General features: G+C 45.1%; 1 protein-coding gene across 6 annotated transcripts in view; it reads right to left on the reverse strand.

Annotated features, from left to right (window-relative positions):
- VGLL4 (vestigial like family member 4) overlaps window positions 1-26,161 on the reverse strand; it is a 171,838-nt gene that overhangs the window by 44,740 nt on the left and 100,937 nt on the right. Inside the window, exon 1 of one of the 6 annotated variants that reach the window (XM_063940763.1) lies at window positions 18,836-19,333. The exons of the other annotated variants lie outside the window; for them this stretch is intronic. Coding sequence (XP_063796833.1) covers window positions 18,836-18,917 — 82 coding nt within the window. The 5' untranslated portion in view covers window positions 18,918-19,333. Of the gene's footprint in view, window positions 1-18,835; window positions 19,334-26,161 lie in introns of those variants that run through there. 6 annotated transcript variants of the gene reach the window in all.

A 26,161-nucleotide genomic window follows, 5' to 3' on the forward strand; every position in this document is an offset into this window, starting at 1 on the left:
GCAGGTACCACAATAGGCTGGTTCAGGTGAAACGCTGAAACCACCTTAGGGAGAAACTGAGGACGAGTCCTCAATTCTGCCCTATCCGTATGAAAAATCAGGTAAGGGCTTTTATAGGACAAAGCCGCCAATTCTGACACGCGCCTGGCTGAAGCCAGGACCAACAGCATTACCACTTTCCATGTGAGATATTTTAAGTCCACAGTGGTAAGTGGTTCAAACCAATGTGATTTTAAGAACCCCAAAACCACATTGAGATCCCAGGGTGCCACTGGAGGCACAAAAGGAGGCTGTAAATGCAGTACCCCCTTGACAAACGTCTGAACTTCAGGAACTGAAGCCAGTTCTTTCTGGAAGAAAATCGACAGGGCCGAAATTTGAACCTTAATGGACCCTAATTTTAGGCCCATAGACAGTCCTGTTTGCAGGAAATGCAGGAAACGACCCAGTTGAAATTCCTCTGTAGGGGCATTCCTGGCCTCGCACCACGCAACATATTTACGCCAAATACGGTGATAATGCTGTGCGGTTACATCCTTCCTGGCTTTGATCAGGGTAGGGATGACTTCATCCGGAATGCCTTTTTCCTTCAGGATCCGGCGTTCAACCGCCATGCCGTCAAACGCAGCCGCGGTAAGTCTTGGAACAGACAGGGTCCCTGCTGGAGCAGGTCCCTTCTTAGAGGTAGAGGCCATGGGTCCTCTGTGAGCATCTCTTGAAGTTCCGGGTACCAAGTCCTTCTTGGCCAATCCGGAGCCACGAGTATAGTTCTTACTCCTCTCCGTCTTATAATTCTCAGTACCTTGGGTATGAGAGGCAGAGGAGGGAACACATACACTGACTGGTACACCCACGGTGTTACCAGAGCGTCCACCGCTATTGCCTGAGGGTCCCTTGACCTGGCGCAATACCTGTCTAGTTTTTTGTTGAGGCGGGACGCCATCATGTCCACCTTTGGTTTTTCCCAACGGTTTACAATCATGTGGAAGACTTCTGGATGAAGTCCCCACTCTCCCGGGTGGAGGTCGTGTCTGCTGAGGAAGTCTGCTTCCCAGTTGTCCACTCCCGGAATGAACACTGCTGACAGTGCTATCACATGATTTTCCGCCCAGCGAAGAATCCTTGCAGCTTCTGCCATTTCCCTCCTGCTTCTTGTGCCGCCCTGTCTGTTTACGTGGGCGACTGCCGCGATGTTGTCTGACTGGATCAACACCGGCTGACCCTGAAGCAGAGGTCTTGCTTGGCTTAGAGCATTGTAAATGGCCCTTAGTTCCAGGATATTTATGTGAAGTGACGTTTCCAGGCTTGACCACAAGCCCTGGAAATTTCTTCCCTGTGTGACTGCTCCCCAGCCTCTCAGGCTGGCATCCGTGGTCACCAGGACCCAGTCCTGAATGCCGAATCTGCGGCCCTCTAGAAGATGAGCACTCTGCAACCACCACAGGAGAGACACCCTTGTCCTTGGGGACAGGGTTATCCGCTGATGCATGTGAAGATGCGATCCGGACCATTTGTCCAGCAGATCCCACTGAAATGTTCTTGCGTGGAATCTGCCGAATGGAATCGCTTCGTAGGAAGCCACCATTTTTCCCAGGACCCTTGTGCATTGATGCACTGAGACCCGGTCTGGTTTCAGGAGGTTTCTGACTAACTCGGATAACTCCCTGGCTTTCTCCTCCGGGAGAAACACCTTTTTCTGGACTGTGTCCAGAATCATCCCTAGGAACAGCAGACGTGTCGTCGGAATCAGCTGTGATTTTGGGATATTTAGAATCCACCCGTGCTGCCGTAACACTACTTGAGATAGTGCTACTCCGACTACTAACCGTTCCTTGGATCTTGCCCTTATCAGGAGATCGTCCAAGTAAGGGATAATTAAGACGCCTTTTCTTCGAAGAAGTATCATCATTTCGGCCATTACCTTGGTAAAGACCCGGGGTGCCGTGGACAATCCAAACGGCAGCGTCTGAAACTGATAGTGACAGTTCTGTACCACAAACCTGAGGTACCCTTGGTGAGAAGGGTAAATTGGGACATGGAGGTAAGCATCCTTGATGTCCAGAGACACCATATAGTCCCCTTCTTCCAGGTTCACGATCACTGCTCTGAGTGACTCCATCTTGAACTTGAACCTTTGTATGTAAGTGTTCAAGGATTTCAGATTTAAAATAGGTCTCACCGAGCCGTCCGGCTTCGGTACCACAAACAGCGTTGAATAATACCCCTTGCCCTGTTGCAGGAGGGGTACCTTGATTATCACTTGCTGAGAATACAGCTTGTGAATGGCCTCCAATACCGCCTCCCTGTCGGTGGGAGACGTCGGTAAAGCAGACTTTAGGAAACGGCGAGGGGGAGAGGTCTCGAATTCCAATTTGTACCCCTGAGATACCACCTGAAGGACCCAGGGGTCTACTTGCGAGTGAGCCCACTGCGCGCTGAAATTCTTGAGACGTGCCCCCACCGTGCCTAAGTCCGCTTGTAAAGCCCCAGCGTCATGCTGAGGACTTGGCAGAAGCGGGAGAGGGCTTCTGCTCCTGGGAATTGGCTGTCTGTTGCAGCCTTTTTCCCCTTCCTCTGCCCCGGGGCAGAAATGAGGAGCCTTTCGCTCGCTTGCCCTTATGGGGACGAAAGGACTGCGCCTGATAATACGGCGTCTTCTTATGTTGAGAGGCGACCTGGGGTAAAAATGTGGATTTCCCAGCCGTTGCCGTGGCCACCAGGTCTGAAAGACCTACCCCAAATAACTCCTCCCCTTTATAAGGCAATACTTCCATATGCCGTTTGGAATCCGCATCACCTGACCACTGTCGCGTCCATAACCCTCTTCTGGCAGAAATGGACAGCGCACTTACTCTTGATGCCAGTCGGCAAATATCCCGCTGTGCATCACGCATATATAGAAATGCATCTTTTAAATGCTCTATAGTCAGTAATATACTGTCCCTGTCTAGGGTATCAATATTTTCAGTCAGGGAATCCGACCAAGCCAACCCAGCACTGCACATCCAGGCTGAGGCGATTGCTGGTCGCAGTATAACACCAGTATGTGTGTAAATACATTTTAGGATACCCTCCTGCTTTCTATCAGCAGGATCCTTAAGGGCGGCCGTCTCAGGAGAGGGTAGTGCCACCTGTTTTGATAAGCGTGTGAGTGCTTTATCCACCCTAGGGGGTGTTTCCCAACACGCCCTAATCTCTGGCGGGAAAGGATATAATGCCAATAATTTTTTAGAAATTATCAGTTTTTTATCGGGGGAAACCCACGCTTCATCACACACCTCATTTAATTCCTCAGATTCAGGAAAAACTACAGGTAGTTTTTTCTCACGAACATAATACCCTTTTTAGTGGTACTGGTATTATCAGAAATATGTAAAACATTTTTCATTGCCTCAATCATGTAACGTGTGACCCTATTGGAAGTCACGTTTGTCTCTTCCCCGTCGACACTGGAGTCAGTATCCGTGTCGACGTCTGTATCTACCATCTGAGGTAACGGGCGTTTTAGAGCCCCTGATGGCTTTTGAGACGCCTGGACAGGCACAAGCTGAGTAGCCGGCTGTCTCATGTCGTCAACTGTCTTTTGCAAAGAGCTGACACTGTCACGTAATTCCTTCCATAAGCTCATCCACTCAGGTGTCGACTCCCTAGGGGGTGACATCTCTATTATAGGCAATTGCTCCGCCTCCACATCATTTTCCTCATCATACATGTCAACACAACGTACCGACACACAGCACACACACAGGGAATGCTCTGACAGAGGACAGGACCCCACTAGCCCTTTGGGGAGACAGAGGGAGAGTATGCCAGCACACACCAGAGCGCTATATATATATACAGGGATAACCTTATATAAGTGTTTTTCCCCCTTATAGCTGCTATATTGTTAATATTACGCCAATTAGTGCCCCCCTCTCTTTTTTACCCTGTTTCTGTAGTGCAGGACTGCAGGGGAGAGTCAGGGAGACGTCCTTCCAGCGGAGCTGTGAGGGAAAATGGCGCCTGTGTGCTGAGGAGATAGGCTCCGCCCCCTTCTCGGCGGCCTTTTCTCCCGCTTTTATGTGGAATCTGGCAGGGGTTAAAATTCATCCATATAGCCCTGGGGGCTATATGTGATGTATTTTCGCCAGCCAAGGTGTTTTTATTGCTGCTCAGGGCGCCCCCCCCTAGCGCCCTGCACCCTCAGTGACCGAAGTGTGAAGTGTGCTGAGGAGCAATGGCGCACAGCTGCAGTGCTGTGCGCTACCTTGGTGAAGACAGGATGTCTTCTGCCGCCGATTTTCCGGACCTCTTCTTGCTTCTGGCTCTGTAAGGGGGCCGGCGGCGCGGCTCTGGGACCGGGTTCCGAGGCTGGGCCTGTGTTCGGTCCCTCTGGAGCTAATGGTGTCCAGTAGCCTAAGAAGCCCAATCCACTCTGCAAGCAGGTGAGTTCGCTTCTTCTCCCCTTAGTCCCTCGATGCAGTGAGCCTGTTGCCAGCAGGTCTCACTGAAAATAAAAAACCTAAAACTAAACTTTCACTAAGAAGCTCAGGAGAGCCCCTAGTGTGCACCCTTCTCGGCCGGGCACAAAAATCTAACTGAGGCTTGGAGGAGGGTCATAGGGGGAGGAGCCAGTGCACACCAGGTAGTCCTAAAGCTTTACTTTTGAGCCCAGTCTCCTGCGGAGCCGCTATTCCCCATGGTCCTTACGGAGTTCCCAGCATCCACTAGGACGTCAGAGAAATATTAGTTCTGGCATCAGAATGGCTGCCTCTCTAGGCACATTTCTTAAAACATAATGCAAACATTACAACATGCATCCAGAGGTTTGCATTTGAAGCACCCACAGACTGTTTTATTTATCTGTCAGTACACATTGATTTTATAATCCATAATTTTCCCCTAGCCTGTTGTGTGTTACAGAACCACCACAGATGTTATCACAAAATGGCTCTACTGCTTAGACAAAAGCAAAACAAACTAAAAACTTCTTAGTATCTCAGTAGAAGACAAAAAAAAAAAAAAAAAAAAAAAAAGGGAGTGGGAGAGATTTGCCTGAGGCTCACAGAGCTCCTATCTACTTTACTGACAGGTACAGACTGTCAGCAAATTCTTACCTATTTTTTTTTTTTAATATTGCATTCCTGTCTCTGCCAGAAAACTAATCTACAAAGCACAGAAATAGCTATAACGTTGTATGTTTATGTGCATAATGTACCCTATAATTACATCAGCGATCGCAAAATACGCGCTATAGCGTGTTTTTACACGCTACAAGCAGACGGGGACTCTTTTAAAATGAGTGGGTCCCGCGGGACGCGCTGTCTCTAACTGACCAGTGCGTCTCTGCCAATACCATTCTTCAGTGCCTCTCTCGCCATCAAATCGCCGCCGGCAGCTTCTCCCTGTCCAATCGCGCTGCCCGCAGCTTCTCCCCGTCCAATCGCGCTGCCGGCAATGTCTCCCCATTCAAGTGTGGCTGAGATGTGATTAAGTAAGTTATCAACTAACAGAGGGAGCATATGTGTGTGGGAGGGTGGAGAGGGTTGGCAGCTAATGATGCAGATATGGAGGATGGGGCAGTGCCCATCATACACTCTGCCCATACCTCCTCAGTGTCCATTATAAACACACCAAATACTCCCACAGTGGCCAACATACACCCCCCACACATACCCACACAGTGACCATCACATGCACACCCACAGTGGCCATTATATACTGCTCTACCTGGCGCAATGTGTATAACGTTCTCTATCTGTTGCAATGTATGTAACGTGCTCTGCCTGGCGCAAAGTGTATAACGTGCTCTACCTGGCGCAATGTGTATACCGTGCTCTACCTGGCGCAATGTGTATAACGTGTTCTAACTGGCGCAATCTGTATAACTGTTCTAACTGGCGCAATCTGTGTAACGTGCTCTACCTGGCGCAAAGTGTATAACATGCTCTACCTGGTGCAATGTGTATAACGTGCTCAACCTGGCGCAGTGTGTATAGGTGGTTCTACCTGGTGCAATGTGTATAAGCGGCGCTACTCTGTGGTGTAATGTGAATTGGTACTATTATGTGTCCAAGCTCCTTCCCCACAAAGCCAGACCCCTACATTTTTTATGCGCGCCTTCGGCGCGCACTGTCCATGCTTTGCAATATGGGAGGGGGACCACCAATTTACTTTCTGCCAATGGGCACCAAAATGTCTAGGTACAGCTCTGGAGCAGTGTTCTGTATGCTACACAGCCCAGCAGCACTGTCACCCCCTTCTCCCCCTTGCAACACTTTTGTAGTGTCCAAATCAAGTTGTGGGGTTTCATATTTGAATCATTAATAAGATTAATAATCTTCATTCCGATGGGACCCAGAATAGGACAGGTAGAACCCCAATTTTTTAAAGTGAGGGGTTCCTGTGACCCACTTTTTTTTTGGCTCAGCGCGATCACTGTACATATAATTTTATTTCCCTTTTGTTCCAGGAAATGTCCAGTAAAACATATAGCTATACTGCTATTCTGCCTATGAGGTCTGTACATTTATATTAATAAGTGGATGCAGTTCTGTTGGAGGTAACATTAAATATAAAACGGTAAAAGGAACAGTGTCCCCAGTGGCAGGATGTATACACCTCTTTTCTTGTACTCTAAAGGGGGGTACACACGGAGCGATGTTCAGCTAATTTCTAAGCAATCTGACTAGGCGACAGCGATGCGCGGTCCCGCATGTCCCTATTGTTGGTGCTAGATGGCCTGCATGCAGGCCAAATCTAGCAGGTCGCTCATTTCACCGTTGGATGAAATAAGCGGCCCCCATACGTCCCCCCCTCGCTCAGTACACATCACACTGTGCTGAGCGGGAGGAGAGATGTGTGCTGAGCGGTCTGTACTAGACCGCTCAGCACACATCTCTGGGGAAATCTCCCCGTCAGTACGGCCCTTACCAATAAACAGCTTAGAAACGTATACCTAAGAAATTAGTGATATTGTTTCAGTCTACTCCTAAACAAAGAAAAAGTACATTTTGGGGGGTATACAATTGTTTGAAAAGTCAGTTAGGTGTCTGTTTTTTCCTATCTAATAGACAGGAAAAAACAGACTCCCAACCGACTTTTCAAACATTTGAATTCCCCCTATTGTGTGATATAGTTTGATGTGCTGCCACTAAAGTGCAGTCAAGTTCACATCGGACGGACGGACGGAAGGAAGGAAGGAAGGAAGGAAGGAAGGAAGGAAGGAAGGAAGGAAGGAAGGATTGATTAATCATCATTAATGTGACAATGCAAGAACTGGAGAGAATACAATTGGGACTATTTACAAATAGAATGACAATTTCTGCAACATTCTGAATGAGTGTAACACAGGCCAAGATAATACACAGCAAAATAGGCAGAATCAGTATTAGTGGCACTTGACTTGGCACAGTGGTTTATTGTTATAATACACAGATCACCAGCTGAATGCATTCACCTTAGATCAGCCCTAACATCCTTTGCTGGAGGGAACGTTCTGACAAGAGGAACTGTTCCACAGCAGCTGTCCCAACACGTAGCTAGACACATCAAAGATTGATCACTTGAGATGAAAGACAGACATTCATTACAGACTCGACTGCTGTCCCCCACCACCTGAATGTTATACTTTTGCTAATTGCACACCCTGCCAGATGTAACCTACACAGTGCGCCCCACATGGCTGCCTTGGATGGTTCTTTCTTGGGTGGGATACGCAACACGTAGAATTCAGTGCTTATCATACTGCATGTTTTAGTCACCTATATATTGATTTCTTGTATGGTTTAGCCAACACATTGCAACCTTTGTAGTGCACCCAAGATGGCTGCCTCATGTGGTACACCTATGGGTGGGATGAAAAATACTTGTAACTGATGGTTATGTAATGGTTCTGCTTCTAGCTTTAGTACACTGCAACTTCCACTTTGGGGTCATCACTTCTAGGCATTGCCTATTCTACCCAGGGTAACCTAAGAAGTGCGCCCAAAATGGCTGCCTGGCCTGGTAACTTTCATGAGTGGGTTATGTAACCTCTGAAAATTCTTAAGAATCCCCTTATACCACTAAACATGGGCGTATCGCTAGTGGGAGCATCTGGCAGAGGTGTATATACTAGTGGGCACATTATCAGTGTGGGAGGGTATATCACTACTATGTATTAGTACCTATTACTGTTGGGGTTGATATGATGTATTATTATCTGCCATCAGAAGTAACTACAGTGTATATATTATATACTAGCAGGTAGGGCAGGCATTGCCTAGGTTTTGTTTTTTTTGGTGTGGGTGTGTTGCACACACACCCACACCAAAAAAGAAACATAGTGCATATGTTTCTTTTTATTATGTCGCCATGTTCCGGTCTCTGCATCTTAAAGGGGCCCATACTCAAGAATCTATCGATAGAATGTTCCGTTTTGCCGGTGATTCTGTCTGATGATCTGCAAAATCCAACATTTTGGAAATACTCGAATAGCTGATTCCGACCCCAAAAAGTTGGATTTTACAGATCATTGGAGCATCAGAGATGGGAGCCAGCGGTCAACGGATCCAAACTATCAAACTTCACCCTAAACCTGTCTAAAGAACTGTTCGTTAGTTACACAAACTCCCATACCTCCCAACATGACCCTCTCCAGGAGGGACAAAATGCTCTTCTTCTGGACTTAATTAATTTATGATTGGCGGCACCTATTTTGATAAGAAAGGTGTTTTACCACAGGTGATGGCAATCATAAATTAAGAGGGAAATCCAGGAGCAGAGCATTCCGTCCCTCCTGGAGAGGGTCATGTTGGGAGGTATAAACTCCTGTTTGCACGCCGAAAGTGCCAACTTATCGTGCATTTTAGCTCTCACCTCAGGAGGCTGCAAGCTGAGATGCCCCCCCCCCCCCTCCTCGCAGCTATTCGCAACCAAACAGCAACAATTGAATTGGTCTGTTGGGCGCCATCTAGTGGCAGTAGTGGGGGAAACAATTGTAACACCCCCACCCCCATAAGGCTTCTTCATGTGGGTGAATATACACATTTGCTTCCTAGCATGGAGTTCAGGAGTACACATGGCCAAATGCCTGCCCAACTCTGAATCAGGTCTCTGCATAGAAATCTATAAACACCTCACATACAGTGTATAGCATACATTCAGATATAGCATGGGATAGCCAAACATATAGCTGCCTCCACTGTGTAGGTGCCAGGTCCACTCTCAATCAGGACTGGAAAAAAAGAAGTGATATTGCAGACCATGGCTCTTCTTTTGAAGAAAGTACAGACATGATATACTGTATGATCATATACACTTCTAGTCAGACTATGAACAGACATCCTGTTGTAGACTCCAGTTACATGTTGTGGAAGGATAGTCGCCAGTTCTGAAAGATATCGTGTATCAGGAAACTGCGATAAAAATTATCTAAAACTTTTATCAGTAAAGTGAGAAACGACTGCAGATTTACTAACAAAAAAAATGCACTTTTCACCCCTATTATAGCTGGAGTAAAGGAAAACCTTCCAGTCTAGCTAGAGCTAAAGTGAAACCGAGCCTTACAAGTCAACAAATGTAATTTCTGCAATGGCTGGTAAAACCTCATTGGTGGCTGTGCTAGCAGCATTAGTATTCCATGACTAATCTGTTGTCTCACCTCTCCCATTCACAGTGCCTGAGGGGCAGATGTATTAACCTGGAGAAGGCATAAGGAAGTGATAAACCAGTGATATGTGCAAGGTGATAAAGGCACCAGCCAATCAGATCCTAACTGTTAATTTACATATTGGAGCTGATTGGCTGGTGCCTTTATCACCTTGCATGTATCACTGGTTTATCACTTCCTTATGCCTTCTCCAGGTTAATACATCTGCCTGTGAGTCTCTTGCACATAGAATCTGGGGACCAAATGGAGAGGAAGTAAAATATAGTTTACGGGTTGGTGTGCATGCTTACAATTTCCATAAAGGAAAACTACAACCAAGATCTATTTTTGTTTAAACCATTGGGTTTTTTTTTTTTTTTAAATAATCTAAATATTATTAAAGAAGTGAAGTTTTCAATGGTATGCAGCCTGTATCAGCGTCCAGCTACTACGTTAGAGCGTCTTCCTGTGATCCAGTACTGGAAGGCAGATGGGACACCCAAGCAGAAGGCTTAGCATCTTACTAAAAGTTCCCAACAGAGGGAAATGCAAGAAGTGTCAAATAAATCACTCATGCCAAAAAGATGCAATTAAATAAATGACTCTGTTCAATTGTGTTTTATTTTGCATAACAGTTTCAAGATGGAGCCTATTTAGATTTAATTATTTTTCATTTAGGCCTTCTTAGAAACATAATACAAACACATGTAATGTAACCCAGGGTAACCAGAGATTTTCATTCACCACATTAGGACAAGATAGGCAAATGAAGGCTGATTTCTGACTGTATACAGCACAGCCATAAGTGCAATACTGCATATATAAAACAAAGGGGAAACACAAACAGTGATAGGGGTTCCAAATTGACATAACGGACAGTCCTGATGTGAGGGGACTGTCCTGCCTTCCAGACGGTCAGTACATTTATATAGATCACTGGGAACACCTCACCCCCACTCTCCATGGTGAGTACGTGTAGTGCACACTTGTCACTGGTGCATGGCAAATCCAAGACATCGTCATGGGACAGAAGGGGGTGGATAGGGACGGTCTAGTGTTTCTACTCACTGAGCACACCCAGGCCTCTAACATGGCAGGATCACAACACTGACACCTTGTCCCGAATCTCCATAGCAAAATGTTGCAATGTATGCATGATTTCAGTGAGTCGCAGGATCATGAACAAGGAATTAACTATACTTACTGGAGCCCGACTGGTAGAAGGTTGTCCACATCCCAATTGTAAAGTGTAGCGGAATATGAGGCGCTATATAAGTAACTCAATAAATATAAAAATAATTGATTTACAGAAACTAGAGACACGTATTGTAATTACTCAGACATGCGGTCATTGCAAGTTGCATACCAACATTACTCAATAGAGCAAACCCACAATAAAACCATAGCAACCAGGCACTTGCTTTCACTGTACAATTAGCAATGGGCAGATAAACATAATCAGTTGCACTTTGGTGAACAATAACAGCGTGTCATAAAGGTGTATTTAGTGTTTTACAAAACAACGTGGTCAGTGGGAGTAAAGGGGGGTACTCACGGAGCGATATTCTAATCAATCTGACTAGATTGCTTAGAATTTGAGCATTATCACTCCGTGTGTACCCCCTACAGTAATAGCGATGCGCAGCCCCGTGCATCGCTATCGCTGGTGCTAGATTGGCCTGCCATGCAGGCCAATCTAGCGGGTCGCTCATTTCACCCGCTGGGTGAAGTGAGCGACCCCCCCGCACAGATCGCGCTGTGCTGAGCGGCGGGAGAGATGTGTGCTCAGCACACATCTCTCCCGCATCGGCCCGTCTATATGGGCCTTAAGGTAACAGCTTAATACTATAAACAGAGGTCAAACCCGGGATTCAAACCAGTGGCCCTAACATCTCTGTGTGCAGGGAACATCAGTGTGGGCAGTAAACTTAACCACCAGGCTACGGAGCCTGCCTGTCAGTGGTACTAAGGTGATGAAGCAATGCTTCAGAGAAACTTAAGGAACATACAGTATGTAAACATTAGTTTGGTGTATTTCCCAAAAATTACACACCTTTCTTTTTCTATCATAGAGAGAACAAACCATTAGGACTGCAACTGTCTACAGCAGTGATTTCCAACCTTTTTCAATTCGCGACACACCAAACAGGATTTGAAAAATTTGCCAAGGCATACCATCAGTACCGCACGAAAAAAAAAACCCACACACGGGGAAATAAAACAGACATATATTGGCACCCAAGGGGAAAAACACACACATTGGACCCCACAGTAATTAAACAAATGCACTGGCGCCCATAGTAATTCTACACATTGCCCCCCATAGTAATGCCACCACACAATGCCCCCCATAGTAATGCCACCAGACACTGCACCCCATAGTAATGCCACCACACACTGTTCCCCATAGTAATGCCACCACACATTGACGCCCATGGTAATGCCACCACACACTGTTCCCCATAGTAATGCCACCACACATTGCCCCCCATAATAAAGCCACCACACATGCCCCTCATATTTGTACACACCAGCTCCCCCCATAATAATGCCACACACCCGCCCCCCTTAGTAATTCAATGCACCTGCCCCCCCTTGTAATGCCACACACATGCCTCTCATATTTCTCACACCTGCCCCCACTTGTAATTCCACACACCTGCGAGACCAGGTAGCACGGAGTGAGTGGGTGAGTGGGATGCGACATACGGGCACCACGGACCAGGCAGCATGGAGTGAGTGGGTGAGCGGGATGCGACATACGGGCACCACGGACCAGGCAGCATGGAGTGAGTGGGTGAGCGGGATGCGACATACGGGCACCACGGACCAGGCAGCATGGAGTGAGTGGGTGAGCGGGATGCGACATACGGGCACCACGGACCAGGCAGCATGGAGTGTGTGGGTGAGCGGGATGCGACATGCGGTGCGTGACCTATGACTCACCATAGGTCACGGGCCGGCTGCCACGGTACGGAAGTGCAGCGCTGGCCGAGCAGGCATATCTGGCTGCCGGCTGCTGCGGGACTGTCTGGCGGGCGGCGATCTGGTTGGCGGCGGGTCTCTGGTGGCCGGTCTGGCTGGCTGGCGGCAGGTCTGTGCGGCGGGCACCTCTGGCAAGCGGTGGCACACCTACCAACTGGTCACGGCACACAGTTTAAAAAGGCTGGTCTACAGACTAGACCGTTATGTACTGAGCAGTGAAAAGTGTGGAGAAGTGAGCCAGTGGAGAAGTTGCCCATGGCAACCAATCAGCTGCTCTGTATAATTTTACAGTATGCAAATTATACATGTGACTTCAATGCTAATTGGTTGCAAATTGCAATGGGCAACTTCTCCACTGGCTCACTTCTCCACTTTTTTCACTGCTTAGTACATGTCCCCCTTATTTAAAGAGAGGAAAGTGCCTGACAGTCTTTTCATTGTAACAGCAATGAGCTATGAGTGGCGAGCAAGAGTGATATACCAGAGTTTTATAGTAAGGTCTTTTGGTTATGACTGTTCCTGGAATGTGCGGCACACACATGATTAAGGTTTAGGAGGCGTATATAAAAGTGTGTTATCTATATTCTGTTCCATTAATTAGTCAAATATTTTTGTAAACAACACAAAATATAACTCCGCAGCGAAGGGTGCAAGCCTAATTTCCTGGCCCAAGAAGCTCTTACTATAAAAGATGGTCCATCGATGGGGAAGGGCATGCACAGATCCAGTGGCCCTGCCATGCCTATAACACAACATACAATGGACTGCCAATCACAAAGTTTGACAATTGTGAAAAAAAAAAAAAAGAACAGGCATGTTTTGTCTGAACAAGACAACGACAAACTGCAGATCACGCATTGCAGAGGAATGAGTGCCCAGAGAGACATTTGTCTCTACAGCAAGTTTTCTAGGAAGACGGCTGCACACAGACTTCTGATTGTGGAAAATGTTAATGAGTGAAAAAGGTCACCAAAGACCAATCGCCCCACTACCTGTCCTGCATTTCAAACAACCAATTAATTGTTTCAACACTGTATTGCAATATTATACAATTGATGAACTCCGCTTATTCTATATAGCAGTGTCATCTCCTGCACTGGGCATAGGACCTGGTAGAACAGAGCATCACATGAAACCAAGAAATATCCGTGTGCATTACACATTAGAGAGGCTGTACATCTACAGGCAGGGCCATCATACAGATTCCTCCTACCCCCCCATATCCTATCCTTTCTCACATGGCGGTGCATGCAGGTTGTCAAAATAACCACTAGCGGCGCACATAAATACAGCTCTGTGACTGTCTGCTCCTCCCCTTTAATATGATGCTATCTGCAAACAGACTAAAGGGCCCTACACACTGGCAGATAATTATGCACCATATGAACGTTCTCGTTCATATCGTGTAGTGTGTAGGCACCAACGATGAACGATGCGCGGCCTCGCGCTCGTTCATCGTTGGTGCCCCGTCGCTTATGCATGCAGGCCAATATGGACGAGACTGTCCTTATTAGCATGCATTGCTATGGCGCCGGGTGACGGGGGGAGTGAAGAAACTTCATAAGAATGGCACTAGATCAGTGGTTCCCAAACTGTGTGCCTTGGCTCCCTGGGGTGCCTCGGGACACTTGCAGAGGTGCCTTGGATTGGTGATCCAGGACCAATTTTAATTATTTATGATCAATGTAATAGGCAAAACCAGCACTGGTGGCTGCTAATCATAAAATATGTGGACAAACAGAAGCAATTCCTGTCCCCACCACACAATTGAACCTAAGGATGACATATAAACACAATTTACTTCATTTAATATTTATTCTAAATCTCTCAATAAAAAAGTTTTGGCCTAGGGGTGCCGTGAAAAAAATTCTGATACTCTAAGGTGCCGTGATTCAAAAACGTTTGGCAACCACTGCACTAGATGGCTTGCGTCAGATGGGCAGAGGGACTCGCAGACTAGACTGATGGGTGCAAGTGAACTATATGTGTGTATATCAAAAGAACATACAGAATATTGTGCATTTGTTGGAAGTTCTTTATTGTAACCTACAATCTGATTTTTTTTTTAAACTGGGTGGAGGTTTTAAAATAACTACACAAATGATATTGTTATGAGCCAGAATTAATACATAACATATTGTAATCGGGGTTAACATGCACGCAATAACACACACACACACTATATACTCTCACATATATATATATATATATATATATATATTTATACACACACATAAAAACCACACAGCCACTTTAATTGCTAATGTACTGCAGATGACAAATGTATCCCTGGCCTAGTGGCATTCTGCAATAAGTAACTGTAACCTCACCGCCGTTACATTCTCAGAGACTGTACAGAAGAAAAAAAAAAACACTTGGAAACCGCAATAGTGATGTCCTTATTGGAGCAAGACATTTGCCAGAAGATAAACATTAACTAACAGCAATGTCCGCTGGGATTTTAGTCCTTGCTGCAATCACAAACTATAATTAGCATGAACAAAAACTGCAAAGCTCAGCGATCCATATGAACAAGTTTTCTATTACAAATGTCATGTTGAATAGACTCACAATCTGCCTTCCCCAAACCCTCTTCTATCAGTAACCTTACACTGCGGGATAGAGAGGGAGGAGGACCAAAAAAAAAAATAATCTAAGAAACTGAACTTCCCTGAAAAACAAGTTACAGATGTTGTGCCTCAGAATACGCCCCCGGATCAAATGTCTGTCATGTGACGCAGGCTGGGAGCTGCCTCTTCCTGCCCCTGGCCTTTCCTTTCCACAAGTCCAAGAGCAGACTGAAACATCTTAATAACATAACCCTACCACTGCACAGTAACAATACACAGAAAACAGATACACTAAAATACTGTAGTACATAGGCACATATAAACAGATGTAATATAGACATGCTGCATACATAAAATTCTGCAAACTAGATCATTCACTCCCAGACACATCTCATCAGATCCTCTACACATCTGAGCATTCCGTTCTCCATATCAGCTGCAGGGCCGCACATACTTGGCATAACACCTGCATGACCCGTCCTTACACAACATACACATAATGGGCCTGGTGCAATGGTGTCTGCGTGCACAGAAATACAGGTGTTTCCCTAGTATGCGAGTTGTATACATCGTGCAGTGCGTCTACCCCCAATATGTATGCTTGGTTAGATACTGTTCATCAGTACGCACTCGCATCAGCTTACACTCCGTGTCAAACATACCCCTGGAAACAGGCCTACCTATGCTCACTTCTAACTGTGCATAGTCCGCAGTTCTGACAATACGCCCTCACTGAACTTTGCCTAGGTGAAAATGCCCCACTACAGCCCAGTTACACCTACTTAGGCGCAAATGTAGTGCACGACATGCGTATGACCCTGCATCACCCCTACTTGCGTACGCTCGGTTAATAAGCATTGCTTTGCGAATACATGCAAGACGTGCACCACTAAGCAGCAGCCCCAATGACCCTTTGGCCACTGATTCGCACCACTGCAGGTAGGAGCTGCAGGCATTGGCTGATCTAACTTCCCAAAACTGGTAAGAGAAAACCCAAACAATGAGGAGTCTCGTTTTTTTTGCATAACGGTCATATTAACCCAAAAGACTGCAGCAGTCAGTAAGTTCAACCAGGCAGACCAAATCCAACACTTTCCGAGCATTTGGCCCCTTACCAATTGGCATCTTTAAGCTTTTACCAGATTTATTTTTCCAACACACGTAAAAGCATATAATCAGGTATGATTACATAGAACCTAACAGATCCAATGACCCCATAACCACTTGTGTTGCACCCAGAGTAATGCGCGGCAGTGGCATTTGGAAGCCATCTGCACTATTTACTAATCTTTAAATCTTCATGTGGATTGGGGTGGAAGAGAGAGACTACCTGAGCTACAAGTGACCCCGCTAAAAGTGGAAAAGTGATAATACAAATCACCAACTGTTTGCAGCACTGATACGATTAAGGGAAAAAGCTACAGGACTGCCAACTGCATCACTATTATGTGTGGACATTTAAGCAGTGAGTGGTGAGTATTTTGTACAAAAATGCTATTCACACACAACACATAGCAGATACTGAAACCTCTGCCTAGAATTTTGATGATGGAGTCCGTTTAAAATTCTATAATCAAAATTAACAAAGGAGATTAAAATTTACAGAAAGTTCAATGTATGGTCCAAGCCTAGAATAACGGACAGCATGCTGAAGGCGTTCATACAAGAACTAAATATTTAAAAATCGATTTCATTCACTTGCATGTGTTTAATCATTAATAGCATGTTGTTACAAAGTTTGCCAAACACTGATAGTAAAGAGTACCGTAATGAGGAGAACCTAATATTTGAGCACAAACTTTCCAAAACAAACAAGTTGCACAATGTCTGCAAGTGTGTAAATGTCAGATACTGCCCTAGCCCCCCTTAAACCCACAAGTGACAGCGAGGCACATGGGGAAAAGTGCTTCCTGGTAACGAGTTGCGCAAGGAATGCACAAGGTTTGCAAAAATTCCTCCCAGCTGCATTGTTTACATTTGTGGAATGTGCAGAAACTGTACAGAGAACGCAGAACATTCCAGAAAGGCGGGAAGCCTTCTCACTTTTATTATGAAGCGTCTAATGTTTCAACAGGACTTCTTTGTTACAGAAAAAGTTCTCTTAAACAGTTTTACACTTCAAAAGTCCTTGTAAAAGTTTTAGCGGCCTACCGGAATCCTGATTACAGAAATGCTGTGCACTGACGCTATGTCAGCCAACTCAGAAACTTTCCAAGTAAAGTACAAAGACCATCAATGGTTTAGCAATAAATACAAAAGTATACTTCTATTTAAAAAAGAAAAAAAAAAAAAGAAAAAAATCTCTATGTGCCGGAATCCTGAGTTTCACACCGGGTTGTGACCTCTATTCTGTCTCCTACATTACTGGCCCTTTGTTCTTGATGAGAAAGAGTGCAGGGACTAGTATGTGTGTGTGAGTAGAAATCCAAGCTATGTTTCCATATGGTCACAGCATGAAGTGCTGACTGCCAAACTCTCTGGTGCCTGTCTTGTTTCCCCTCTATACCAGGCCATTGCCCAGCTCCAAAACTGCACGTACAGCAAAAACAAATTAACCTCTTGCAGACCATGCACAATGCAACATGACGACAGAATACATTTTATTTAAACCCTCAATAAATGACTTGAATCTAAAATGAAGATTTGTTGTGGATGAACTACGACTTATGCTAACAAAATAAAAAAATGCTCGCTAGTCAAGAATTTATCTATATTAGAATGTAAGCTCTTTGGGTAATTTTTTTTGTGCGTTTACTTTTGTTGCTGCTAATTACATTATTATTATCTTTCTAACACTCATCACCAAAAACATGCAAAATTGAATGGAAAAACCCCCCCAAATGTTCCCAAATTAACTCTGCAATTCAAAACAAACATAAAAAAAATATAATATTGTTTGTGAAAATGCCTTATATTTTGGGAAAAAATGTATAACTTCCTAAGAAGTAATAGTTCTAGGATCCGAGATGAATAAACTATCAAAAAGCAATCTGACATGCACAACACAAAGAAAATGCCATGTAAGACACCGTGGGGAGAAAACACACACACATACGTACACCACACATAACACTGGCGAGGATCAGATTCACTGAGTAAAAAGAATGGCAGTCTGGCATTGTATAGTACTTTCCACAAGGGACTTGTGTGTGGGACACATCCCTCAATGGCAGATCTGGACAGGAAGTAAGAAAGCAGACAAAGGAGAGACTGTGATTTCCATTGGGATCCGTGACCCCACAGAGCAGACAGAGAGAGACCCCTCTGCTTACACACAGAGACCTTACAGACATGTTTGTATATGTGCTGAAGCAATTGTGTAACCCTGCAGACATGAATATTCCAATTGTACCCAACCAGAGACAAAACACCACCACAGGGTTAAACTGAACTGACATTATCTTTGGAAATACATTGCTGCACATTAGCCCTGGATATATAGAGAACACATGTTGATATATTATTACTCCTCTGTAAGAAGCAGACAGAACATGTCTCAGACACTCCAGTGCTCAAACTTTACGCTGTAAACTTTTCTGTGGGCAGAATACGAATCAGACAGAGACAACAGAGCAAAGGACAATTATAACGCGTGGAAACGGTACAGGGTTGGCTTGTGTCCCGTGTCCGGCTATGACCGACAGAGCAAAGGGCGAGATGTATTTACCTTCGTAGCACAGGATGCCAATATTGTTGTTCATCTTGTCCAGGTACTGGTAGTTCAACAGATCCATCTTCATAAACAGCATTTATCGGGCTAGCAGGAAAGACCAGCTTTCTCGCTTCACCCACAGTAAGACAGAGGCGGTGGTAGACGGCGTCGGAATAGCTCCCGGCTCTCCCTTAAGATTTCACAAGACGAAAAGGCCCAGCCTCCAACAACAAAAGCGGAGGAAAGTACATGAAAAAGAAACAGGGAATCCTTTAGAATAAGCGATGACAGCTCTGCCTTAGACAGTCTACGGGGCTCTCCGGCTACACCAGACCGTGCTTCTTGCGGTAAATTTTTTTTCTTTTCTTAAAGAATAAAAAAGTAAAAGTGGAAAATAAAAAAAAGTGTTGAAGACAAAGCCAGTCAGTTCTCACAGCCCTGCTGCAAGTTCACTGCTCTGACACGCTGTCTATGCTTGGTATGACTCCAATGTAAGTCAGCTTCCTCTCTCCAGCAGGCGAGGAGGAGTGGGCATGCTCACTGAGTCCCTGGGGCAGCTCGCATGTCACAGATATTTTCAGCATAAGACCAGCCTCCAAAATTGTTCAGAGTGTTTGAAAGAGGAGATTGTGATACAAAGCAGAGCTGCCCCCCCCCCCCCCCCCAACCAACCCCCCTCAGCACAGCCACAGGTAGAATACACAGCTCAGGGATTACTGCTGCCAGCCTGCTGACCAAAGTCTGCTGTGACTTTAGTTCCACAGAGGTCTTGTAATCATATACTGCATATCTGTCCTGTCTGCACAATATTATCAATATTACCAGATATCATTGGGAAAAGGAACTTAGGAGAACCGTCCACTCTGATGTGTGCAAATACTTACCAGAACTTTGTTGTAAAGTGGCGCAAAAGGTAAAATTTACAGGGGCCTATTTTCTTACTTAGCCGAGTTGTCCTCCACCATAACCCTAACCTGTGACAGTTTAACCCTTAACCCTACATTGTCACTGTTGATCATGTGACTGAATCCCAACCAGATAAACCCCCGGGGGGGCAGCATTGGTTGGTTCTCCAATTGCCTCTAAAGGGGATGTTTATTAAATCATGGAGAGAGATTAAACTACTAGAGACAAAGTACTAGCCAATCACATACCTCCCAACATTGTTATAAACAGTCAGGACTTAAGCGCAGCGTAGCTGTGCCAAAAAGGGGATGTGGCCTCATGAAAAGGGGTGCGGCTTTGCGAGGATGACACGATCACAAGCCAGCTTCAGCTTTGATAAATAGGCTTTGATAAATACCCCCCTAATTCTGAATAAGTTAGAAACAATACACTTAATCAATGAAAAATTCTTATCTATAATAACATATCAGTTGCCATTTTAAACAAGTATTACAAACTATATACAAATATCACAACAAACAACCTTCAAATATTTCTCTCAAAACTTTTTGTGCAAATTAGGAAATCATTGCTGCAAGAAGAAAGCTTTAATAACACTGTTATATGCAGTGGTTAAAGTGGGGAGGAACGAGGTGGAACTGAGTTCCACCACCTGTAATGGTAGGGGGAACTAGTTCCACCTCCTCCATTGCCCTGCACAGTAATTCCAACAGGAAAAGCCCACCCCATCATCTGCGTCAATCGATGATACAGGCGGCACTAGTGTTACTGATGAGCTGCAGCCACCTACTCCTTCCTAAGGTCCTGGTGCCTCCATGGTCCTCCTCCATGAGTTCCACCACCTCACCAGGACCACTTTAAGCCCTGGTTATATGAGGTAATTCTTGCAAATTAAGATATTATTCACAATGGTGTACAAACTCAAACTGAAAGGTAATACAGAAGGGGAGTGAAATAGACACACTTTGCTCAAAGCCTATAAAACTTCCTACACTGTCGTCTCGCTGTGGTTCCAAGCTGTACAGAGTGCACGTTACACATTCAGGTCACTGGGTTCATGGCAAAAATTATAAATGTTGGTTTCTGAGGTAACTTTTTTGACTAGGGAAAAAGAAAAAGTCAGAGAATCAGCACTGAGACATAAAAATTCAACTTGAAAATTATAATGAATTTTCAAAGTTAGGAGGAGTTATGTGGTGAGGAGAATGTGCCAGACCGTGGCAAGGAGAGTGTGGAAAGAAGATAGTGTAAGCTCCTGGAGATCAGCAGGGTAGTGTGGAATGGTTCCGGTATGAATGGTCGACCATGTTATGGTCGACAGTCATTAGGTCGACCACTATTGGTCGACATTGACATGGTCGACACATGAAAATGGTCGACACGTGAAAGGTCGACATATGAAAAGGTCGACATGCGTTTTTTTACTTTTTTTGGTGTCGTTTTTTGCGTAAAGTGACTGGGAACCCCAATTAGTGCACCGCGTCCCCTAGCATGGCTCGCGAGCTTCGGGCATGGTGCCTTCGCTCCGCTACAGCTTCGCTCGGCACACTTTACCGTTCCAATCGTAGTCCATGTGGATCGTAAAGTATGGAAAAGTTCCCCAAAAGAAAAGAAAAAGTAAAAAAACTCATGTCGACCTTTTCATGTGTCGACCTTTCACGTGTCGACCATTTTCATGTGTCGACCATGTGTCCATGTCGACCATGTCAATGTCGACCAATAGTGGTCGACCTAATGACTGTCGACCATAACATGGTCGACCATGTGAACGGATACCGTGTGGAATACATAGCATTGGGTACAGCAAAGATTGCACACATTAATGTAGAGTAAAGTGCAACCTGCATAAGCACAGTAGTGTGGGATACAGTGAAGGCTGCACAGTGAGAAAAAGCATATGAGTGATAAAGAGAGAGAGAGTGCAAGAGAAAATGGAGAGTGCGAGAGAGAGAGAGAGAGAGAGAGAGAGAGAGAGAGAGATAATGTGTGGTAGAGAGCGACAGAGTGTTAGTGAGAGATGCCATTTTGGACGTTAAAAAATGGCCAGATATCACGATTAATGACTGATGGTCATTATCACGGTATCAACTTAGAGGCCGTTTTCAAGGCCAAAATAGGACACGCAATCGCACGAAAAAACTTGGTATCGGGGATAACGCCCCGATCCCTTGTGACGTTGCGGCTTAGGCAGGCTGCTAACAGGGGATTATGCTTCAGTTGCCTCAGGCCAGCATCGGTGCTAATAGGATTGCACCCGGTGATCCTATTAGCAGCAGTAAAGTACCACTGCTAATAGGATAACTCCCAAAGTGTGTAAAGCCCTGTACACACGGGAAGATGTGTGCTGAGCTATCTAGCACAGACCTCTCTGCACACATCTTTCCCCCCGCTCAGCACACAGCGTCAGAGTGCTTAGAATTTAAGCACGGATCTCTCCGTGCGTACCCCCCCCTTACGAGAGAGAGGCGCTCCTCAGGGTGGAGCGAGAGGCGCTCCTCAGGGTGGACAGAGAGGCGCTCCTCAGGGTGGACAGAGAGGCGCTCCTCAGGGTGGACAGAGAGGCGCTCCTCAGGGTGGACAGAGAGGCGCTCCTCAGGGTGGACAGAGAGGCGCTCCTCAGGGTGGACAGAGAGGCGCTCCTCAGGGTGGACAGAGAGGCGCTCCTCAGGGTGGAAAGAGAGACGCACCTCAGGGTGGAGAGAGAGAGAGAGAGAGAGGAGCACCTCAGGGTGGAGAGAGAGAGAGAGGAGCTCCTCAGGGTGGAGAGATAAAGAGGCGCACCTCAGGGTGGAGAGAGAGAGAGGTGTGGAAAATGAGGCGCACCTCAGAGTGGAGAGGAGCGCACTCCTCAGAGTGGAGAGAGAGAGGTGCACCTCGGAGTAGAGAGAGAGAGAGAGAGAGAGAGAGAGAGAGAGAGAGAGAGGGGTGCACCTCAGAGCGGAGGGAGACATACTTCAGAGTGGAGAAGGGGAGAGAGAGAGAGAGAGACACAAACACACACACACCCCACGTGAGTTGAGGGCAAGAGAGTGGAGAGCAAGAAGAAGAAGGGTGGAGGGAGTGTCGAGAGTGAAAGAATGATGCATACACAGAGTTTAGAGAGGGAGAGTTGTGAGACAGAGAAATAGACTGGCAAGGCAGAGTCAACAGTGAGAGAGTGGAGAAACGGAGCGAGAGGGAGGAAGGGGAGAGAGAGAGAATAGTGTATGAGTGAGGCCAGAGCTGGGCAATGAGTGCAGGGGATTTTTATTGAGTCTGCTCACAAAACCAGGATGTGGTTTGTTACAAGACCTCACTGAGAGATTGCAGATGTTTATACAGATGCAGATGAGTCATCACAGGGAAGATCTAGATCAGCAATCACAGTGGTGGGAATTAAAAGCATGTATGTAGATATACACAATCTACATACAATTTACACCCCTCTACTCCCCACTCCAAAGTGTACATTACACACATCCATACATTTTTGTTTCTTGTTTAAAAACATAACAAAAAAAAAAAAAAAACCTATTTCCCACCTGCCAGCAGTTGATTCTGGTGCTGGCAGTTTGGTGCAGTACTAAGCAGAGTTTGGCAATACAGTAGGTGCCATGCTGGTTTTAAGCCTCCATTTCACTTTGTGCCCTATAGAAATATGGCTTTCATAATACAATCTAAAATATGTATAGACAAAGTAAAAATGTAAAAGGACAGCCAAATGAATATACTAGTCTCCAGGAATATCTGCACACTCCTCTCACCATATCTCAGTGCCGCTAATTATTAGGGATAGTCTCAGAATAGCTCAGCACTAGCTGGACATAAGAATCCCCCACTCCCATATAGTACAGTGAATCCACACGAGTTTCCTGAAATCCAGTTTGAATTACATCAGAAAGACTTCTTTCTGCAAGACTTGGAAACCACATTAATGCAGCCTCATGGGGACAAGCTATTTAGGGAACTAATATCACATTTAGAAACATGTAACACCTGTTATAACAATATTATACTTCTCAAAATAATGTACTGCTCTGCAAAACTGTTCTGACGTTTTAAAGAGAAACATACAGCCATAGTTATCAGTTATGCATTCCGTGTAAGAGGACAAAGGTAGCCACATTCAGCAGGACATCTCCCCCTGGTGTTCCTCCCTGGAATTAGTTTTTATTTATGTACAGTATGCGGACTGAAATTTAGCTGCCTCAAAAATTGCCTCAAAACGTATCTAGAAATTACTCAACAAATAAGAAGGTTCCTGCTCAGTATGTGGTGCTATAGAGACAGCTTCAATAAAACAATTAAAGTAGGTAAAGGACAGTTTTACTTGACAATGCAGGGACAAAGAGGGAAAATGTCATTCATCACGTCTCAGATCTCACAGGAATCAATTATATGGGGGAGATTCAAATGTTTGAAAAGTCGGTTAGGTGTCTGTTTTTTCCCTGTCTATTAGATAGGAAAAAAATAAACTCCCAACTGACTTTTCAAATCTCCCCCAATGAATCATTCAAACAAACAAACAAACAAACAAACACAGCAGCTCATACTATGGGGCAGATGTATTAAGCCTGGAAAAGTGATAAAGCAGTGATAAGTGGAAGGTTTTAACGCACCAGCCAATCAGCTCCTATCAATTTACATATTGGAGCTGATTGGCTGGTGCGTTATCACCTTGCACTTATAACTGCTTTATCACTTCTCATGTCCTTAATACATCTGCATAATCGGAGGAAAAAGACTGCCAATTAAGCGTACAATGTTTCACATTTATATATAGCAGATTGGAAATGTCACGCCACGCTCTCTATGTACCCCGTCTGTGTCACCCCTGTCTGCCTACCCCTCCCCTTTAGAATGTAAGCTCTCACAAGTAGAGCCCTCTACCCTCATGTGCTTATCCTTTTTATTATTTTAATAATCTTCAACTGCACCAAATCCAGCAGTCCTCTCTGCCACCTGATACTTACTACAGTGTCATCTGCTGATGTAGCCCTGTACTTGTCCTATATTGTCAAGTGTAAGTTGCTGTTTTCCTGTTTTGATTATTTGCTTATGTACTCTGTAATTGGGCGCTGCAGAACCCTTGTGGCACCACATAAAAAAAGGATGATAATAATAATAATAATAATAATAATAATAATAAAATACAGGAGAAATATAACACAAATGACATGAGGAACAAAACGTCATAATTTCAACATTCATCATGTAGACAGTGATAAAATGTCGACATCTGGAGGCCCAGTGGGTGCTTAGCTATTCCTGTCGGCCTGCAGTGTCTCTAGCGCGACTTCTAGCAGTCATGTGACCGTCACTTACAGTCAGACCTTCGATCCTCTGACATTCTGGAAGGATTTCTCAGCTATCCCTAACCCTACCCCTAGTATCTAGCCTCTAGTCCACAGGAAAATCTGTCTCTATCGTAATTCTCTGGAATGACTGCATTCGGGAATTGAAGTGTCCCCAAAGTGACAAAAACCATAATTTATATTACTTAGGTGGAGAATAAAGTAACGGGAACCAGAACAACAGTCTTCTACTTATTGCATTTATTTATATTGTTCCAGCATAATCAGCAGAGCTTTACAATTGTGAACAAGCAAAGTAAACCCAGTCTAGCTTTATAAAACAGAGACTTGCAAGTCTATATAGCTAATTTGAATGGATAAAATTTGGACATTTAATCTTCCGCATCAACATACAGTAATGTGCCAGACCGGAACAGCACATCGCATCCACTGGTATCAATTCAATTGTTGCTCTGATTGGGCACCCAAAACTTTTTAAGTGCTCAAAAGCACCAGGTTTAATCACGCAAAGCAGCCAAACCCGACTAAAACTGTGCCCTCAAAGTGAAAAGTCCTGTTTGGGCGCCCAGGACACTTTGCACATTTCTGCCCGCCACCTCAGAAGGTTGCGAGCAAAAATGTCTGCAGCGATTGCGCCTGAATGGCAGTGCATATTAATTCCTGCTGTCAAGTGCCGGAAAATCAAATGAATCGCCCCCTCTAAGTCGGACGGCAAAATGACATACAAATAAAAAAATATTTCCCTTTAATTTATTGTTAGCTACCACCCATCCCCCCCTTTCACCTGTGACAGCGCTGCCTGTTTATGCAGGATTATGTATGTCTCTAATATGTCTCTAATATGTATATATTCATTACCATACCATGACAGAACTTGGAGTCATTTGCCATTGTATTTACACTTACTCGACTGTTCTCTGTTATGAGCAATTGCAGACACAGAGACTTAAGACAGGAAAGCTTCCCCATAATCACTGCTTCACCTCAGACATCCTCAGCTCTGCTAAGCTCCTGAAACCTGTACAAATGTATTTCTGGAGAGTTACCCACCATTCATTTACACAAGGCATCCTCTAGTTTATACAGTATATAGCGTATAATAGCCAAATTTGCAGAATAAGCATACTGTATGTTACTCTAG

Source organism: Pseudophryne corroboree, chromosome 9 (assembly GCF_028390025.1).
Source record: "Pseudophryne corroboree isolate aPseCor3 chromosome 9, aPseCor3.hap2, whole genome shotgun sequence".
Lineage (NCBI taxonomy): Eukaryota > Metazoa > Chordata > Amphibia > Anura > Myobatrachidae > Pseudophryne > Pseudophryne corroboree.